Source organism: Alosa alosa, chromosome 8 (genome assembly GCF_017589495.1).
Source record: "Alosa alosa isolate M-15738 ecotype Scorff River chromosome 8, AALO_Geno_1.1, whole genome shotgun sequence".
Classification (NCBI taxonomy): domain Eukaryota; kingdom Metazoa; phylum Chordata; class Actinopteri; order Clupeiformes; family Clupeidae; genus Alosa; species Alosa alosa.
Window position 1 is genome coordinate 27,157,435 of NC_063196.1, and position 22,543 is coordinate 27,179,977.

General features: G+C 41.0%; 1 protein-coding gene across 1 annotated transcript in view; it reads left to right on the top strand.

Annotated features, from left to right (window-relative positions):
- Nucleotides 1–7,090: 7,090 nt before the first annotated feature.
- Nucleotides 7,091–22,543, top strand: part of tagapb (T cell activation RhoGTPase activating protein b) — a 42,927-nt gene continuing 27,474 nt past the window's right edge. Inside the window, exons 1-2 of the mRNA XM_048249697.1 lie at nucleotides 7,091–7,386; nucleotides 14,074–14,159. Of these exons, the coding sequence (XP_048105654.1) occupies nucleotides 7,342–7,386; nucleotides 14,074–14,159 (131 nt within the window). The 5' untranslated portion in view covers nucleotides 7,091–7,341. The remainder of the gene's footprint in view (nucleotides 7,387–14,073; nucleotides 14,160–22,543) is intronic.

Here is a 22,543-nt window from a genome sequence, read left to right on the forward strand (position 1 = left end):
CTTGCTCAGATCATGACAGCAGGTTTCACCAAATACTTCTCATCATATATCTTCTCTTTTGAATATCTCATGCCCCCCCTTTCTCTCTTGCAATTCAATTAAGACACATCTGTTTAGATTAGATATTTGCAATACACGTTGCACTCCTGACCCACAGTAGCCTACTTGAGAGGCTTGGCGCTGTGGATTTGTTCCTGAACCTTACAGAACTGCTGTTAATTGCAAGGATAGATGTCTCATCATCACCGATGTACCAAAGGATCTGTTAATATCAATATTCCATTATCCGTCACACTACAGCAATGACCCCCTAACACTTAGCTCCAACCCATATTATTATGACTTTCGCACAGCGAATTTCTTCAGTAAAACAATTCCCGGGACACTGAAAGACCGGGGTGCACAAAACTTGTTGGGCATGTAGCCCCACAAGGATGACACGGAACCATTGTTTTTCGTTTTGATCCATTGCCCCCGTCCGTCTCAGAGGCAGTGCTGTAGGAGGCGGCCTGATTCCACATACCCTGCTAATGACAGGGTAAGCCTAAAGCACACCAGCGCACAACATGCGTCTCCACGGCTTGAGGAGGAGGATTCTTTTTTCCTAGTAGGCTATCTAAAATAGGAGAATGTAGTAATCTTTGGTCACACACTGTTAGGAACTGTAGTGTGATTACTGAATTTAGAACAGTAACACGAACAACACGTTACACACCCAACTCTGCAGATGGCTTAATTGAAGGAAACAGATAATTATTAGACTCCTTCAAAATCATTTCAGTTTTAGTCCAGACCCACGGAAGTGAAGGACATTCTCTTTGTGAGAGAAAGAAAGCTATTATAAAGCTAATTATAAAGAAATCTATTTTCTCATCCATTGCCCTGACATACCCATTGTTCCCACAGACTGAGCCATCACAACAAATGACCATCAGACATACCATGAAAAAAAAAAGTCAAAGCACAATTTTGTGTGAATAGTAGACATGAAAATTGTCCTACATTATATTATAGTCCATCTTTTAAATATTAAGTGGGCTGAAGCTTTCACAGGAAGTGGGGGTCAGCACATGAGATTATTTTTAGTGTTGCTGCAGCATGTGCTCTATTCTCCATTTTGTTTTGCTGTTGGTTGGATACGAAGCCTCCGTGTCCAGTTCAGTTCAGTTCAGTTCTGCCCTTATGTGTGTTTGTTTGGTCTGTGAAGGGCAATTAAAAACTCTGGGGGTGAGCAGATGCCGTGGATTGGTTCGGCCACCGACCAGAGATGAAGGGGACTGTGTGTGCTGTTCCCTTTTGTGGAGTAGCCAAAGTGAGATGGTCTCAGTGGCCATCTAGCTGTGTTCTAACATTAGCTGGTATAAGAAAATTGCGGTTGGTATTATCGCAAATGCAATTAATCGTTCAGCCCTAGTTTGGAAGCATAACAGTCAGTCAGCCTGCAGGTAACTAAAGGTTCAGGGATCTTTGAAAGTCTGTAACACACAGCAGCCTTGAGGAACCTTGGACCCATACTTAGTGTGTGGAATTAAAGGTTGTATCAGCAATGGCAGGCCCAAAAAAGGCCCAAACATAAATGATCACATTCAACTAATCTTTCCTAATGATCTGCTAGCTGCCCACCCCATAAGCAGGCTGTCAAAAAACGCGTCTCTGCAGGCAGCCTAGGCTCTGAGATCTGCACACAAAAACAAATGCTACTGTATCAACAAGCATTGCCAACCACTCAAAGGCAAAATAAAGTGTTCCAACCAATAACCGTCGAGATGCACATTCAGGAGAGTTTCAATTGCACAAGAGGGAGGGGGAGGGAGTGGCGAGCTAGCTCTCTGTTTTGTTTGAACATCAACAGAAGTGACGTTACCCAGCCATCGCTGATACAACCTTTAAGACATTAGTTGGGCTAGATAGTCGAGCACGCAAAATCTTTGAAGGGTCTTTAAATCCACACCTACTAGGGACTGCAGCGTGTGCTTTGAAGTCGGCTAGGTGTGGATTCGCCTTAATGCCCACTGGTCCAGCTGACATAAGAGATCTAGATCAAACTAAATCTTTACATAATGCTTCACAGACAAAGTTTAAATGTCAAGTGCTTTACCCATGAGGCAAAGGGAAACTATGTGAATGTGGCATTCCTGGCACAGTGAATGGAAAAAAACTGTAACTTAAAGCTGTAGTTGGCAAGATTGTTTTGAGCATATTCACTGAAACTGACACTATGCTCCGACAGAACAACATAAATCAGCCAGTTTTAGAAAAAAAGGTAACACTTTACTTGACAGTATCGACAAAAGAGTGACATGACACTGTCATGAACACATGACACTGTCATAACACATTAAACCTAACCCTAATCCTAACCCAACCCTAACCATAACTCTAAACCTAACCCTAAACCTAACCCTAATCCTAACCCTTACTTGTTATGACAAAAACCGAATGTCACTTAATAACAGAAGCGTTATGCCATAAATGTTTATGACTTGTTTATGACACGTTCATGACAGTGTCATGTCACTCTTATGTCGACACTGTCAAGTGAAGTGTAACTGAAAAAAACACAGACTTCTACCTCCACCTAGAGCCTGTTATTTGTTTTGCAAAAATCCACAGCTCCCGGTTCTTCTGGTCCAATCAGAGCAGGGCTGTGTGAAATCTTAATGTCAATCACAGTCTGGTGCGCACTGACAAGCATGAACTCGATGAGAGGGTGCTCGGTGGTTGTGGGGGGAGGGGCATAAGAGTTGTAAACATTCAACATTTTGGCTAAGTCCCCTTAATCTGTCAGACTTGCCAACTGCAGCTTTAATTAAGAATGCACTTGCTACTGCTGATTTTTTTATTCAGGTGAGTATTTTATGTTTATCTCCTATAAACAGCCTGATTGTAAATAGGAAAACAAAGACGTATCATCTAAATCCAAGAAGACAGTCTCAGAGGCAGTGCTGAGCAGTGCAGAGCAACTACTCTGATGGTTACCTCTGAAATCAATGTCAATCTATGTTGTGAATAATACATTCATGTTTGGTCTTGAATTAATACTTGTAATGTGGGCAACAGTCTGATCATGGTTCCATCACAATTTAATGAATTTGTGCTTAGTTGTGATTAAAAAAACTACACCGTAAGCTTTTAGGTGTGAGAACCACAAGCCTCACACTCACACCTATCCCACCAGCTATCCAATGACCTGCAAGGCAGGTGGGACAGGCTTGAATATTCAAAAGCGTTGGACTTAAATTAGGGAAAGCTCTCGGAGAAAAGCTCTCTTCTCTTTTGTCTTGCTCTTTTTGCCTTTACTCTTTTGGCCTTTACTCTTTTGGCCTTGTCAGTCCCTCTCTCTGTCTCCCCTTTGTCTTCCTCTCTCTATCTTTCTCTCTATCCCTCTCATTCCCTCTCTTTCTATCCTTTAATATTTGGGTTTGTAATCTTATTTGGTATACTGTTTTATACAGGCACAATGTGCACTGACACTGGATTTTTAGGTTTTCCCCCACCTGCCAAATCCCACTTTAACCACTGAGTATAGCATTCTCACCTGTTGGATTCCATTGTGCCTGTGTCCTTCATTACCTCTGACACACGTCATTACCTCTGAGGTTTTGTTTTAGTCTGCCTGATTGGCAGCAGCAAAAGATGCCACAGTTGTGTTCATGCATATCATATTTTTTTTTGTTGTGATAATTGGGTAACACTTTACTTGACAGTATCGACATAAGAGTGACATGACACTGTCATGAACACATGACACTGTCATAACACATTAAACCTAACCCTAATCCTAACCCAACCCTAACCATAACTCTAAACCTAACCCTAAACCTAACCCTAATCCTAACCCTTACTTGTTATGACAAAAACCGAATGTCACTTAATAACAGAAGCGTTATGCCATAAATGTTTATGACTTGTTTATGACACGTTCATGACAGTGTCATGTCACTCTTATGTCGACACTGTCAAGTGAAGTGTAACTGAAAAAAACACAGACTTCTACCTCCACCTAGAGCCTGTTATTTGTTTTGCAAAAATCCACAGCTCCCGGTTCTTCTGGTCCAATCAGAGCAGGGCTGTGTGAAATCTTAATGTCAATCACAGTCTGGTGCGCACTGACAAGCATGAACTCGATGAGAGGGTGCTCGGTGGTTGTGGGGGAGGGGCATAAGAGTTGTAAACATTCAACATTTTGGCTAAGTCCCCTTAATCTGTCAGACTTGCCAACTGCAGCTTTAATTAAGAATGCACTTGCTACTGCTGATTTTTTTATTCAGGTGAGTATTTTATGTTTATCTCCTATAAACAGCCTGATTGTAAATAGGAAAACAAAGACGTATCATCTAAATCCAAGAAGACAGTCTCAGAGGCAGTGCTGAGCAGTGCAGAGCAACTACTCTGATGGTTACCTCTGAAATCAATGTCAATCTATGTTGTGAATAATACATTCATGTTTGGTCTTGAATTAATACTTGTAATGTGGGCAACAGTCTGATCATGGTTCCATCACAATTTAATGAATTTGTGCTTAGTTGTAGATTAAAAACTACACCGTAAGCTTTAGGTGTGAGAACCACAAGCCTCACACTCACACCTATCCCACCAGCTATCCAATGACCTGCAAGGCAGGTGGGACAGGCTTGAATATTCAAAAGCGTTGGACTTAAATTAGGAAAGCTCTCGGAGAAAAGCTCTCTTCTCTTTTGTCTTGCTCTTTTGCCTTTACTCTTTTGGCCTTTACTCTTTTGGCCTTGTCAGTCCCTCTCTCTGTCTCCCTTTGTCTTCCTCTCTCTATCTTTCTCTCTATCCCTCTCATTCCCTCTCTCTTTCTATCCTTTAATATTTGGGTTTGTAATCTTATTTGGTATACTGTTTTATACAGGCACAATGTGCACTGACACTGGATTTTAGGTTTTCCCCACCTGCCAAATCCCACTTTAACCACTGAGTATAGCATTCTCACCTGTTGGATTCCATTGTGCCTGTGTCCTTCATTACCTCTGACACACGTCATTACCTCTGAGGTTTTGTTTTCGTCTGCCTGATTGGCAGCAGCAAAAGTGCCACAGTTGTGTTCATGCATATCATATTTTTTTTGTTGTGATAATTGGGTAACACTTTACTTGACAGTATCGACATAAGAGTGACATGACACTGTCAAGAATGTGTCATAAACAGGTCATAAACGTTTATGACATAACGCTTCTGTTATTGAGTGACATTCGGTTTTTGTCATAACAAGTTAGGGCTAGGATTATGGTTAGGATTAGGGTAAGGGTTAGGATTAGAGTTATAGATTAGGATTAAGGTTAGGGCTAGGCCCGGGTTCATGTGTCATGACAGTGTCATATGTTCATGACGGTGTCATGTCACTCTTATGTCGATACTGTCAAGTAAAGTGTTACCGATAATTGTCTTTTCTTTTAAATACAATGCATTCCATTTTATTAAAATGGAGTTGACCAATGACCAATTAAGATTGAATCTCGATTGCATTGCCTGAACAGATTAAAGCCTGAACAGATTAAAGGTCTGTGCAGATGCATGTGGACCAACACATACAGCACAACACACCTGGAAAGGCGGATTATTTGTATCCCTTCTACGAATACTGATGGTGCCACGTGGGCTTCAGTTATGCTAGTCATGCTACTTATGCTAGTCATGCTAGGCTAAGCCAGTAAGTAACACCTCACTGTGCCCCTATGTCAAAGATCCTGATACATATTTGATATACCCATCTTCTCTGCCAATACGTCTTCCTCAGTTGCATAAGGACTCATGCCTCATACCACAAATAGGAAAACATCACATACAAAAAAATACTGTTAGGAATAACAAGACACTGTTAGGTAGCCTAGTCCTGAGCAGCAGTGACCTTCTTGTGTAGGCTACATTGGATTGACCTGTTTTTAATGGCAGGATGAAAGAATGAAAATATGTATAGCTTGAAATAAAACAGTAATGTCCAGCCATTGAGGGAACTGCTGATGTGAGTGACATGGAGGGGTTGAAGCAGAGAAGTTAAAGGAAAACACTGATTTTGACAAATGGGAATGATTTCAAACAGGAGGCGAACTAAAGTTACTGTTCCAGAATTCTGTACCTTCATGTGACCATTGTTATTTTCCAGATAACCAACACTGTATGACTGGCTCCACTATCTTGTATCTCACGTTATGGGCCCATAACCAATGTTTTTGTAACACTATGCTAAAAATGGCGTCATCAATCTGCGACTCTGTCAAATCTATGGAAAAGCCCATGGGTGAGAGAACATCAGGGAAAAAGCTATTCGGTGAGGTTTTGTTAGATTGATATATCTTGGAACAGAATACCTACTAAAAGCTGCACTCAAACTTGTGGCACATTCTGATGTCAGTCATAATTTCCTGGACGCCGCTACCAGGCGAGTTATCCTGTTCCTCAACGTTAGTCCATTCCTCAACGTCACATCTACTGTGTGTCATTAAACTGAGCGAGGCAGTACAAACGATGCCCAACTAACTTAGCCTAACTGAAAACGTGTTTAAATCAACTTCACTTCTCTCCATTCATTGTCATAATCATATCAAAGTTAGGCTAAATGTTAATGTGAATAGCAGCAATAGACACAATTTGCTTGTTTTACTGGTTCAAAGGGTAATTTAGATCATCATAGATATGCATTGTTTAATTCTAAAATACAACTTTATCATTCAAAGCAAGTTATTTCTTATTTTTAGGGTTGGTGGGAATGTCGTTGAAGGGACGTGCTGGGGCTCAGGTCAGGCGGAACCCCCTCCCCTTCTACACACTCACACACACATACACATACACACACACACCCTCAAACACGCACACACACTACCCTCCCTCTTTTTTGTCCCTTGTGAGCCTCCATTGTTCTCAGCCTCATTACGAACAGCTGAAGAAGCCGGTCAGCAGAGCTGTTTGATACGCACACACACACACACACACACACACACACACACACACACACACACACACACACACACACAACACACACCTACACAAACCCATAGCATCCCACTCATATACACACAGACAGTCAAAAACACACACACACACACACACACACACACACACACACACATACCACAGCACCTCTTTGTACACCGCTTCTGGGCACCCACATATACTCACATCCCAGAGGCATCTGTGGTCAGTCACCAAACTAGGGCTCCGGCGGAGCACTCTGTAACACACACAGACACACACTCTCACAAGTGTTCCACTGACAGTCGGACACTGAAGTCCTGCTTCGTTTTTAGCGCACAAGGAGTGACAGAAGGACCTTTGCAAGAGGACTCACCTGTTCACATCTCTCTCTCTCACTCGCCAACCATGAGGAGGGGAAGCTACGACGATGCAGCTGCCTCCATCCGACCTGTGAGTACCGTTGTCCCAGATAGCAAGAGGCTGGCGGAGCACTGTCAGTCCATTGGGGGCATAGCTGGCGGTGCACGGCATTTTGCTCATCGGTTCTCTGGCGGTCCGCTGGCGGGTTGCAGACAAATATTTTGCCACTATTGGTCTAAAATCTTTTTCAGTTCTTAATATTTATGACAAGTTAAATTTAAAGAGATGGTGATCCAATGGCGGACCACAAGTGGCACGCCACTGGCGGCATACCACCAGCTATCTGCCAATCTGATTTTGCTATCTGGGTGTGGGTTTGAACCCGAATCTCTGTGGTGATTCTTCTACTGCTTGGTTCTTCTGGATGGTTAATGCAAACATCTTGGAAAACACTAGTTCAGACTAGACTTGTCTGCGAAAATGCTTCAATATGATTCAGAAATTGATTTTGAGGATGTTGTCCCCTTTCATCTCTTTGCTGAGAGTTGCTGAATCAGAGTAGCATCTTTAAAACATTTTACTGCAATTTCTCACTGATTTGATTCATAATTGCACATATTTACTTTAATAAGAACACAACACTGAGGCCCAGGTCATCCATATCTTATGTTATGCTGGTTTGGATTGGTTACATTTTGATTAGCATCTGTTTTGGGGGACACTGCAAAGTATACATACAATCAGTTACTCTTGACACAGCATTAGTTTGGCTCGCCAACTGGCTTGGTGAGTTGAAATCGATGGTCGCTGCATACATATACAGTATAATGATGACACAAATACACACACACAAACACACACACACACACACACACACACACACACACACACACACACACACACACACACACACACACACAATTTGAAATGCTGATACATACATAAGAAATAGGCATGTGTATACAGTGGCAGCCCCTAGACTCTGAAACTGCCTCCCCCTCCACATCCGTTCAGCTCAGTCTCTGAATGTTTTTAAGTCCCTTTTAAAGACTTCCCCACCTCTTTTCACTTGCCTTTGACTAGTGTCTCCCTTTATGCCCCAGTGTTTAGTTTTAAATGTTCTTTTTCTGCATTTCTTAATTTATTTTAACTATAGCCCTTTTTGTTTTTGTGCCTTCCTGTATTTCTTTATTGCACTTTACTGTGAGGCACTTTGGTGCGGCTAAGCCCTCTGTAAATGCGCTATATAAATAAAATTGACATTGACATTGACATTGACATACACACTCTGTAATGTTCCACCTTGACCAAGACATCCAGGGCAGCTAATGCCATCTATTAAATGCTTTCCCAGGCCTGTCCTTTGTGAACATAAACAACCCCAACAACACCCAGGCTGAAGGGAAATGAAGGTCCTCAAGACCCAGGTTAATCAGTCGTTCCTGTTAATTCAGTGGAGTCATAATCAGTGTGATCCATGTATTGTATCTGTATCACACCAAAACAGGAAAAAATAATAATTATGAAGTTGCTATACTTGATACGTTCATAGTAGTATACCTTCATAAAGATGCCTTGTGAAATATACTTGAGGAAGTTGACCTTTAATTTAATAACCGCTTGTAGTTAGTCACCTTTTGAGATAGAAAAACCTCCATATGTGGAATATGGATGCAGCTTGGGATGCATTTGCACTACATTCGGCTCTCAAGTGGCCACTGGGACCTGGTTTCGGCTGCGGCCCTTTCCCGATCGCACCCCATCTCTGTCTTTCCCACTTGCTACTTGTTCCTTGTAACTAAAATACCAAAGAGAAGTTGCAATGTCTTCTTCTTATGTCTTTTTACACTGTTTGTTGTCGTTCTTCTTCTTCTTATGTCTTTTTACTGTTTTTGTTGTCCTTCTTCTTCTTGTGTCTTTTTATACTGTTTTTGTTATCGTTCTTCTTCTTGTCATGTCTTTTCTTTTCATACAGTTTTTTTTACAATTGTTTACACACGTTTTCAAAACTCTGTGTCTATTTTTCAAAACTCCACACACAAAACCCACAACTGCTCACAAAATGCAAAATGCCCCAAATCTCCAGCAAAATGACACACAACATTCAAAATGTCAAAAACACATGTTTAAAGCAAACATTCACCTCACATTACAAACACATTTTGTCATAATATGACATTTTGGATACATCATGTACACACTGTTGCTCAAAACCTAAAGCTCTTCTGTCTTAGGCTTTCTATATGTATTTCCATACAAGAGTGAAAGTTACGGTATCAACAAAGAGAAGTTGAAATACACAGTGAAAATGCAAGCAATATTGAAACCAAAAATAGTGATTTTTCCCAAATAATTTGCTGTTGTGAATACAGTATTTTACAGCAAACAAGAAAAAAAGCAAAGAAGAATACAGTGACCACCAGATGTACATGGAGTTTTGAAAACACTGATTTTGTTTTTTTCTAAAGACAAGTGTGTGTGTGTGTGTGTGTGTGTGGGGGGGGGTGTACAGTATGTATTCATAGGACTATAGACCCTTTCAACTGCAGAAACAAACAATTCTACAGTAAGCGTTCCTAAGGCATTTCTGGAGGCACAGAAAAATGTATTGAGCTAATGGTACTGTAACATGGGGACAAACTAAAATAGAGTAAAAAGACAAATTTTACATAAAGTCAACTTTTTGTAGAACATTACTGTAAGCTAAAGTCCGATTACTGTAATTTCTCTATTTTCAAAGTATCTGCATTGGTTCTGAATATTTCAACCGGAAATCCTCTAGGAGCAGATTGAAAGGGTCTATACCTATATAGAGAGTATATCTATTCATAGACCTATACTAAGGCAATGATTGGATGGTGTTCAGTAAAGTAAAGAGTGTTTGCACATGTGAAGAGAAAGAGTGAAGCACTGGTGATTTAGTGTGGCATTTTGATGGGTTGTGTTTGAAGAACGAAATCAAGTTACTTCCTGTTAGATTTTTGTGTGTTAGGTAGAAAATTGTGTGTGGTGTTTTGCAAAATGTATTTTAGTCAATTGAAAACTGAGTCAAACACTGAGAATTAGTGTATGGTTTTGCAGATTTGGTGTCGGGTTATGATGTTTGGAGGACATGTTTAGAAAATTGTGTGACAAGCAAAGATTTAGTGTGTAAGCAGTTTTATACTGTTTTTGTTGTCGTTCTTCTTCTTCTTATGTCTTTTCTTTTCATAAGTGTTCTTCTTATATTGTTTTTGTTGTTGTTCTTCCTCTTCTTGTGTCTTTTTATTTTTATTTTTGTTTTGTTATAGTCGTTCTTTCGACTTCGTTCTTCGCCCTCTCTCTTTATTTGTGTTTGTGTCCCCATTAGGATCAAAGCTTTGTTGAGGATGACGTCTTTGGCTCATTTGGCTTGAGGCACCCTCCAGGCCACTATGCCAGGGTGCCGGTAATTACTGGAAATTACCGGTTCCAAAGTGTGAGAGAGGCTCATCTACTTCAGTGATGATGATGATGATGATGTGATGACAATGATCATGATGATGGGGATGAGGAAGATTTGCCACCCAGGAGAGTTAGGCAAGCATCTCCGTTTGGACACCTGACCCACTTTCTCCTCTTAGCCTCGTTGTTTTTTTTTTCCTTCTTCTTTGTTGTGTTGGTCAGACGGCGAGACCAGGTCAGCTTTGTCACTGGTTGTGTCTTTTTGTGATAATGGTCCATTGATGAGTTTTTGACCCAAATACAATGGACCATGTGTCTGTGGGTTTACTGATACACAAGCTTCAGTGCTTATGTTTTCACATAGTGACCCTTCGAAAACATACAGTAGGCCTTGCTGAGAGCCTTTGTAATGACAAGTTGATGTCTGAATTAAGTGTGTGCTAATGGTTGTTATAAATAATAGTTACCGTGATACATTTCAAAACGGGACTGGAAGACACTACCTTTATAAGATTGGAAACCTTAATGGCATTTAATGAGTCTATGAAGAGACCTGAGGAAGGCCGACAGGCCGAAACGTTGTCACATTAAAGACTTATATGTGTAACTCGGGAGTGTCCGGCACTTCTCTCCTTTTGCAAGTGTTTTACTGGTTGCCAGCACCTCCTTTTCTGGTGTGCGTTTTGCACCTCCACTCATCTATGAAGAGACCTCCCATTCTTTGAGATTTTATAGATTATCATAATCTTTATATGGTATGGTAGCCAGCATTTTCAAAGGCTCAGTCAAGAATAAGCAGAACGCATATATACATTCATTTGAGCATTTGTGTGTGAAAGAGCAGAGAGAGTTGTGAGATATATATATCTGTGTGTGTCTGTGTGGTGTGTGTGTGAGGGGTTGGCCTCATTGGAACAAGAGGCCATTGTTATATAAGTCGCTTGATTGGCCCAGAACGCTTAGAAGAAAGCACCGTGCAGAAGGCAAGGGGGGTGGTTGTGGGGCTTGTTTTGTGTGTGTGTGTGTGTGTGTGTGTGTGTGTGTGTGTGTGTGTGTGTGTGTGTGTGTGTGTGTGTGTGTGTGTGTGTGTGTGTGTGTGTGTGTGTGTGTGTGTGTGTGTGTGTGTTGTGTTTGTGTGTGTGTGAGAGAGAGAAAGAGGGAGTAGTGATGAGCATTAATTATGGGTCATTATGAATTAGGAGAGCTACCCTACTCTATTGTCTGTGAGAGTTTTCATGAGATCAGTATACCACTAAAACTAAACATTAAAGGGAAACTCATAAGATGTTCAAAGAAAAAATGACCCAAGACACAGAAAATTGAGCCACAAAATTGCTCACCATTATCCACCTGGGACAAGTGGCTGTAAACAGGCAGAGCTAGAGTAGAGTGCCCTCACCATTTATTTTCACCCCAGGTAACGAGTAAAATGAGGTATTTTTAAAAAAATCATCTTCGGAGAATTTATCTTGGTCTCACAATGAAAACAGTGAGGAAAAATCCAACCTTGAAGGGAAACAAATTTATTAAGAGAAACAAATGTTTCATAGACACAAACAAACATGTTTTAATAAACATACACGTGTCACAATTATTGGCACCCCTGTATGTAATATTTTGTAAAGCCTCCCTTTGCCAATAAAATGACTCGCAATATTCTCCTATAATATCTTCTAAAGTTGGAGAATCGAGGGATTTGTGTTCCCCACCAAATATCTCCGGATCGTCCAAATTCCTAGGTCCACACTTGGGCATTCTTCTCTTTGACTCACCCCACTGTTTTTCTATGGAGATCAGATGTGGGGACTGAGATGTCCATGACAGAACTTGATTTTGTGTTCATTACCATTTTTGTGTTGTGACCCACTTTTAGTGTCTTGGCAGAGATTTTTTTTTCTTGTAGTTTATGATACCATGCACTAATGAGGTTCCCAGGACCTTTGCAATAAATATTGCTTTTCCTTAGAATAAACTCACTCACCTACAAGGTTGGATTTTTCCTCATTGTTTTCACTGTGTGTGATTAAGACAAATAACCCAAAGATTATTTTTTACACCTGTTTTTAGTCAACTTTACTAGGTGTGCCAATAAATATGGAGGGTGCTGTATTTGCAGACCTTAATGAGTTGAAGGCTGATTTGTTTTCATATATCACTATAGTGGCGGTGCCATACAGCACCATATTGGCAGTGTCATCCGTATGCTGTAGACACCTACCCTGGGAATCCAGAGTTCTCGCGGAAGCATTTGCTCAGCGAGAGACTTTGGCAACGAGTAATGATGCATGGTAACTTTTTCCTCTTGCATCGCGGGGAACCAATCATATCTGTGTATCTGATATACTGTAGGTGGGTCAGAGGTGAGCTAAACAGATGACAGTCGTAGTGTTATCCAACTGCGTCAAAGTCCAGAATCAGTCAGTTAACATTGGTCGTATAGTGTTATCCAATTGCGTGCAGTGATATTTTCAAATACATGCTTGGTGCTGCCCCTGGAGTTGGGCCATTACATTATTCGTGGCCAGACCCATAATCTAAGATTTTGGTCTGGATTCTCCAGGCTAGTAGACACCAAACTTTTTCCCAGAAGTCTAAACTTTTCACAGCTCCTGGGCACTTTGTTAGACAATTATTTAGTAGCTCAGTACTTAGTAAGTCAGTAGGCCTACTCATTACCTTCAGAACTCAGTCAGTTTAAACAAGAATGCATTAATGCATACCCAATTCCACAGACTCAAAGCGTGCAGAAGCTTTCAAAACATTAAACTAAATATGTCTGTCGGCCTTTAGATAAAGGCTTGAATATTTGGTCAAAGAGATCACGTGATTCAACAAATGACTTGAACACACATACACATGCATTTAGAGCAACATGTAAACAAGCATTTTTCCCTCCCTCATTATCTTGTTTTGTGCTCTTCTGAGCTATTTGATCAGTGCAACAGCTTTGAGGATAAAGCTTGTGGAGTAAAAGGCCAGCGGCAAGCTGTTGGGAGTTGATTTGACAGCCCTTGCTGAGTTTAACGCCATGCCTTCAAAAAACAGCTGTTTGTCATGCAGGCAGGACTGCACTCTCATATCCAAACAAATGAATAATGGATTGATAACAACACTTCAGCTTGCTTGACTTGCACATAAATGGTCATGTGCCTGCACACATACACACGCACACAGCAGGTGCACACACACACGCACGCGACACCCACTCACACACAAACACACACACACCAATCCTTTAGCATTTACATTTCCCTTTAGCTGAGCTATATTTTACATAGTGTAGCATGCGCACAGGCATCAGAGGAATGCCATTTGACCCTTCACCCTTAACCTTCTCTTTGTTCTTCATTGCAGCATCTTCGCAGCCTGGCACAGAGACGCCGATCTGCCCCATCCCTGGTGTTTGGGAGAGCCCTTGGAATCCCTTGGAACCCTATCAGGTGTGTGTGTGTGTGTGTGTGTGTGTGTGTGTGTTCCACCAGCAGCCTCTTCAGTAAAGGCTAAATCCACTAGCAAGGTATTTGCAGAATCAAAGTGTGCAGAAAGTGCAGTGTGGATCCTGGGACATTTAACAGTCAAGCATTCCATTCTGAGCCCCTCTGAACAACCAGCAGCAAATGTTCTTCAGTGTTGTATGCATAGGGAGATGTTCACCTTGAGAAAGTCATATGAGGAGCTTTTACTGTATCTTGTAGCTTTGTGTCTCAGGTGGCACTCAGTCTTGACCAGTGGCACTTTGGCTACCATTCAAAGGCTATCATTACTGGCTGGCCAGCTCCATATTGTAGCTATACATGGTGTGCATACATTAAAGGTGCTCTAAGCGATGCTGGGTAACGTCACTTCTGTTGACTTTCAAACAAAACAGAGAGCTAGCTCAGTACTTCCTCCCCCTCCCTCCCCTGCTGCTCTCGTGCAATTGAAACTCTCCTAAACGCGCATCTCATCTGTGATTTGCTGGAACAGATTGTTATGTTTTTATGGGCTACAGTAGGTTTGCCCAGGTTGTTTTTGTTGCCGTTCTTGGAGCCTGGGCTGTCCACAGAGATCACGTTTTTTTACAGTGTATTCGGCACACAGACAGCTAGCAGTTGGTTAGGTGATGTTTGCAGTTAGTGACATAAAATGTTTTAGCCTAAAAAACGTGTGGCATCGCTTAGAGCACCTTAAAAAATTAATTGGCATGCAGTACCACCCCCAGCCTTGTGGGGGCAGCAGCTATCTCCTCAACTAGCTATGCTAGAGATATTCTATAATAGAGTACTCTTATTCATACTGGTAAGTGAATTATACATGGAAGGGTATTCCAGAAGGATGAGACAATGGCTTGAAGTCCTAAAATGAGGATAATGCATCTCAATGCATTCATAGCATGACAGGATTAAGTAGAGATATGTGAGTAATTTAAGTCAGTGATTAAGCCAGTGATCCTAAGTCAGTGATTAAGCCAGTGATCCTAAGTCAGTGATTAAGCCAGTGATCCTAAGTCAGTGATTAAGCCAGTGATCCTAAGTCAGTGATTAAGCCAGTGATCCTAAGTCAGTGATTAAGCCAGTGATCCTAAGTCAGTGATTAAGCCAGTGATCCTAAGTCAGTGATTAAGTCAGTGATCCTAAGGGACAACAAAACGCTTCACATCCATCAATAGAGAGACATTCTATGTGTAGGGTGAATCGATGGCCTGGATAATGGGCTATAATGCAGTCTTTGGGTGACCCACATTTTGAGGACATTATATAATTTGTCTAATGTTCAGAGGGAGTGGTGGACATGGGACAGCCTCAGCAAGGTCAGGAGATCAGGCCTTATTACATGTTTGGGTACTATCTCTCTATCTCTCACTCTTTCTCTCTCACACACACACACACACACACACACACACACACACACACACACAATCACAATCGCAAACACATACATACACATACAAGCACACACACACACACACACACACACACACACACACACACACACACACACACACACACACACACACACACACACACACACACACACACACACACACACACACAATCACAAACACATACATACACACACGCACACATGGCCACATGAGGGGAAAAACACACCAATCTCAGTGAGCACACACACACACACACACACACACACACACACACACACACACACACACACACACACACATACACACACACACAATCATACACACACACACACACACACACCTCTCTCTCTCTCTCTCCCACACACACACACACACACACACACACACACACACACACACACACACACACACACACACACACACACACACACACACACACACAAACACACACGCACAATCACACACACACACACACGCACAAACATGACCACATGAGGGAAAAACACACCATTCTGTCAGATCTGGCGGGGTGTGAGAGATAGCAGTGCTGGTGTCGAGGCTGAGTTTCTTAGGGACTTCTCTTGTTGCAAGAGATTTTGCACATACACCTTTGAGAGAAGGTCCCTTGCAACTGCAAGCCGTCCATTCCCCCCATCCCCCTATCCCACCAACCCACCAAAACACACACACACAGAGTAGAGAGAGGTAGACTATGACGTTAGCAAAGTGCATCATGGTTTCAGAACCTTCTGAAAGGTTGTGGCCTCTGTTATCTGTGTCTGTTACAGTTTTTCTCGATCGTTTTGATACCTGTGTCAACTCTGAAATCACACTCTCAAAACAGTTAACACCCGTGTCTGAACAAAAGCACTCTGGACAAAATGACACATTTTGCTTGCAAAAGGCTGTTACTCTCTCAAAACACTTAAAACATGCAGCAAAAGCAAATCTTGCCTTCAAACACTACAACTTGTTGCCAATTAAAAACACTCTTTAATCAATCATTACACACTGGACAACAAAATTCAAAATCTAGTTCTCAAAATGAGCATTTTTGCTATGTCTGTTCCATTACTTTCTCACTTTTCTAGTAGGCCTATCAGAAAAAAACTGTGAAAAGACAAAATGTACTACATAAAAAAAGAATGTATTCATTCCTCCCAAGATGTAACTGCCATTGTCATGTAAGACATATACAGTAAATACCTAGCAAGATACAGTAAATTTCATTGAACTACAACTTGTCATTTTTCATCGAAATAGACCTACAGTAAACCCCTTTTGTACTGTTTCCTCCACCAAATAGGCAATACAGTACTTTGTCTAAATGTGCATTAGATCCATACTTGCAAATAGCAACACAGAACAGACATCTCTTATGTATAATGAATGATTGCTGATTGAAGAATTGTGCAAAGGAGTTTCACACAGGTGTATCAGAGATTCAGACTTATGCAAGGAATCTATACCACCTGTGAAAAGATGTTTTCCTTTTGTTTAGCATGGGAAAACCAATAGAGTTGAGTTTGAAGGACACCTGTGTTAACTGTTTTGCAAAAGGGTGTGAGAAATGTGTGAACCCAATAAAAATGTGTGAACACATTCGCAAGAGATTACTTCTGCTGTGCAAAGAAAGTAGGCATGAAGACCAAGTGGGTTCTAGTTTACTTAAGCAGGTAAAAGCAATCGAGAAAAACTGTAAATAGATAGATGTCTTGACTGAAGACATCTTGACATGTTTGACTGAAACAGACATGAAATGGGTCCGTTGACCCCCACCCAGGGGCGGATCTAGAGATTTTTTCCTGGGGTGGCGAAGGGGTGGCATGAGGTTCCAGGAGGGGGGCCATGGACATTATTCAAAACTTAAAATTCTACGGATTTCATTGAATATGTTTTCTTCTCTACACTACATTACACGAAGTGGGAGGCAAATCGGAGATGTAGCTGGCGTTTTGGATGATGTGGGTCTTAATATGTGAATTTCTTTCTCTGTGTAATTATACAGTGTCAAAAAGCAATTCTAGGGAGGTTTGGAGGTATGTTCCCTCAGATAATTAAAAAAATAATGACCCCTCAAATGATTTCTTCTAGTTAGTTTTGAGGGAATATGGACAAATTTATCAAATAAGCCATCAATAGATTTAGGTTATCTGGATTGAAACAAGATTCTGATGATTTTGGTATATGCTCCCCTGGAGACATTTTTTTAAAAACATGACCCCTCGAATTATGTCTTCTAGTGAGTTTTGAGGGAATATGGACAAATTTAGTCATACAAAATAAGCCATCAGTAGATTTAGGATGAATTGAAACAAGATTCTGATGATTTTGGTATATGCTCCCCTGAGACATTTTTTAAAAAATGACCCCTCAAATTATGTCTTCTAGTGAGTTTTGAGGGAATATGGACACATTTAGTCATACAAAATAAGCCATCAGTAGATTTAGGTTATCTGAATTGAAACAAGATTCTGATGATTTTGGTATATGCTCCCCTGGAGACATTTTTTTTAAAAACATGACCCCTCAAATTATGTCTTCTAGTGAGTTTTGAGGGAATATGGACACATTTAGTCATACAAAATAAGCCATCAGTAGATTTAGGTTATCTGGATTGAAACAAGATTCTAGGCTAATGCAGGTTTGCAATGATAACCGTAATGATAACCGTGACTGTCAAAACATTTCCAACTGATTCAATAAAGACTCAGTCAAGTAAGTACCTTCTTAGTCAAAACATTCTTTTTGGATTTATTATAAAACAACAATTTAAATTGTACATAACAAGAATGTAATTATTAATCTACCACCTCACTAATAAACATGCAAACACACACACTGGTGGACAGTAACTAAGTACTGGGTTTGGGTATCTAATTCAATTATTTAATTCTTTGGAAAGTTTTTACTTCAACCCCCACTACAATTAAAGGCCAAATATCTTTAGCAGGGATTAGAAATGGTTCAAAGAATGAAAATGAAAACCAGAAACGAACAAAGTTTTTGGAAGGACGTAACTGAAAATGGGAGCAAAACCAATTTCACTTGTTCCGGAGTTAAAACGTCATTTTCAATTTTAGATAACCGGTTAATAACGGTATTTATCATTCCGATTATCCTTTGTTTGAATATTATTCAAAACTCCATAGGCTTGGAAAGTCACCTGCCCACACAGTGTTCCCCAGATCCCTTATAAGATGAATTTAGTCAGATGTTATGAATCGGTATCTCCCCTGCATAATTGGCTAGAACTACTAGTTGATAAAAAAAAGAACATTAATATCCAACACTATCTAACTGCCTTTTCCAAGTATGTAGTCTAAATTACTGAAACAATTTGTTAAATACCAGAGACACTAGGCAAATATTTATAGGCCTGTCATGCAGTTGGTAGCACCATACATAGGTTAGGCTATTGCTTAAAGCAAGGACATTTCCTGTGCATGAAGTTAGGCTATTAAGCATTTTTAAGACCTAATATTATATAGGTATTATAATATTATGATATCAAATAATGTTTTTGCTCAGAACGAACCTAAATGAAAATCATTCTGTTTTCAGTCCCTGCATTTTAGTGCCAAATTATGTTTTGCCATTCACAATCTAGGCTACTCACTCACTCACAAAGTGGTGAATAATGAAGTACATGTATAGTTACTGTATTAAAGTACCTTTATAAATCTCCTATTAAGAAACAACCTCAAACACGAGTGAACAAGCAACATGTTAATTTCTTGAGAACACAAACTCCTGTGCTGCTCAGCTTGTTGGTTCATCTACCAGCAAATTATTGAAATCTACCACCCATCTACCACTCAATGAAACTGGAAGATTCAACTGGAATCTAAGCAATTACATCACACTAAGCTTCATATGTGATGTGCTTTGACATCACCAAACGTCTAGTGTAGTAGCCTACTCTGAGTAGGGTTTGTTTGAAAATAGTACATTTACTTATTGTGATTGAGTAGAATTTAAGTCATGTACTTTTACTTGTGTAGATTGATTTACACCATGAAAAGAAAGGAAAAAGAAAAACGCAACCCCCACCAGCTTGACACCGATTAGATATCCTAGACTGATTTGACATGTCGACCAAAATTGGATAGTCATAGATGCTGGGAAAGTGGATGCATGACAATTTTGAGAACCCATGTTGAATTATCACGTGTATTAATGGGTTGACATCGACAACAGTATTTACAATCAAAGGTTATAAATTAGCGACACACACAAATAGACTAACGTTAAGCTACGCATGAGCATGTCCTTATTATCTGACCTGACCATCATCGAAAAATTCGATTAGACAAAGTCTTGCGGATGTACAGTAAATAATGTAGACTAACAGTGGGGTTGTTGCCGGGTTAACTGATTATGGACTGACTATGGGTCTGATTATGGACTTTTTCGACTTAGTGGTCAAACTTACCACTTCGTTGTAGCCTACAGACGTTGACATCTAGTTCCATGCACTGTGCAACTTGCTGCCACTGGTGAAATTTCGCGGGGGTCACTGCGCTGATGGTGATGGGTGAAACCATTGTGTGGGGGATTCTAAATCTGCGATTTCTATTTGAGAGGAGTTTGGTGCGGGTTTCACACCTTCTCACAGTTCTCAGACCAACATGTACAGTATGAACATAAAATATACTTAAAAAAATATTATCTGATTTATAAATGCGGTGGCAACAGGGGTGGCAAGACTGTGTCCCAGGGGTGGCAGCTGCCACCCTTTGCCACCCCGTAGATCTGTGCATGCCCCCACCCCCTGCTGTTGCTTTACAAAAGTATAATTCATAACACCCTGCGTCACTGCTACCTGTCTTTCTTCACATGTTATACATAGCCTATCAGACATAAATGACAGTCATATGCCGTGGCCTACTGGTTAGCACTTCAGACTGCCCCCTTATGTAGAGTTGTGTTGCAGAGATATGTGTTCTGATGTTTTTATGGGATGTGTTTTGTGAATTGGATGGGGTGTTATATGTCACTATGTTATTGCTATTACGAAGTCTTCAGAATGTCTGCACTGGAATATGTAAAGGAGATGAACCCCAGAAAATGGGGAAGTAAATGCATTACTAGACAACTATGCTTTGAAAGGCTGTCACACTATGTTTGTATATTTGTATGGAAGTGTGTGTGTGTGTGTGTGTGTGTGTGTGTGTGTGTGTGTGTGTGCAGTGATTAAAGTGGGATTTGGCAGGTGGGGGAACCCTAAAATCCAGTGTCGGTGCAACGGGGAAAAATGACTCACCGTTGGGCAACATATTGAGTATCGTGGTGTAGCAATACTAGCTTCTTGGTCACCTCTGTACACGCGAAAAATTAACTCCCATTTATTTTAACAATATAATCGCGCTATATCGTTGGTATGAAAGAATATATTTATTGTTAATTTATCTGAGGTGGTGGGACTGCGTTCCTCCCCCCCCCCCCCACACACACACTTAAACCCCTGTGTGTGTGTGTGTGTGTGTGTGTGTGTGTTCTTGTACAGTTCGTAGATGTCCATCTGTTTGTTTGAGTGTTTGTCTTCCCATTGTGATCTCTTTCGTTCTCAATCAACAGACGACTCACATATCGTTTTCACCACACAAACAAACAACAATTCTCTCTGTTTCTTCATCCTTCTGTCAGGTGTGGATACACACACACACACACAAATGCACCCACTCTGCAGTGGCACACACACACACACACACACACACACACACACACACACACACACACACACACACACACACACACACACACACACACACACACACACACACACACACAAATGCACCCACTTCACGCACACTCCCACTCTTTCTCAGTCTGACTCTGCGCAAAGAGAACCGCAGCACACTGCACTGTTGACAGCAGGTTTCAGTGCAGTGTGTGCAATAGCAAAAGCATCCCACAAAAAGCCTTGTGTTTGATCTGTGTATTTGCATGCAGCTGTATATATGTGTGTGTGTGTGTGTGTGTGTGTGTGTGTGTGTGTGTGTGTGTGTGTGCGTGCGTGCGTGCGTTGCGTGCGTGTGTGTGTGTGTGTGTGTGTGTGTGCATATATGACAGTGCATGCTTTATACTTGAACTCATCTGTTTAATGGGCCACCAGTAGGGAGAGTCCCTTTGAAGAGCACAGGTGTTGTGGTTCAATCGTGCCCCCAGTCCCAGCACAATGTTTGTCTATTTTTCCTGAGGTCGTGCTGGGGCACCAGGCTGTTTGTTTGAAACTACCTGGCAGACGAGGCCAACCGAGCCATGAGACTCGATGCCACATGTTATACACGCACATCCGCACAAGTAGAGAGAGGTAGACTATAACATTACATGCCATGAGACTCGATGCCACATGTTATACACTCACACACGCACAAGAGAGGTACAGTAGACTATAACATTACATGCCATGAGACTCGATGCCACATGTTATACACTCACAAGTCGAGAGAGGTAGACTATAACATTACATGCCATGAGACTCTATGCCACATGTTATACACACACAAGTAGAGAGAGGTAGACTACATTACATTACATTTAGCTGACACTTCTTGACCAAAGTGACTTACATATGTCAGCTATATTACAAGGGATCACATTGTCCCCAGAGCAACTTGGGGTTAAGTGCCTTTCTCAAGGGCACAACGGTGGAAGCCAGGAATTGAACCGACAACTTTCAGGCTATTGCACGCCAGCCCAGCTCCTTAACCACTACACTACCACCGCCCCCAGACTATAACATTACATGGCGGACGAGGCCAACTCGTTGCCGAGCCATGAGACTCGATGGACTGAAAGTTAAGTTGTTGAATGCTTGAAACTTCATTTCAACTTATGCTACCCATACATCAGAAGACTTTAACAAGATTTAGGAAAAATTCTTGAAAATATTTGAGTCTTTTAACTAATGCCCCCCCCATTAAAATTTTACTTAAAAGACTACAATCTTTCAAG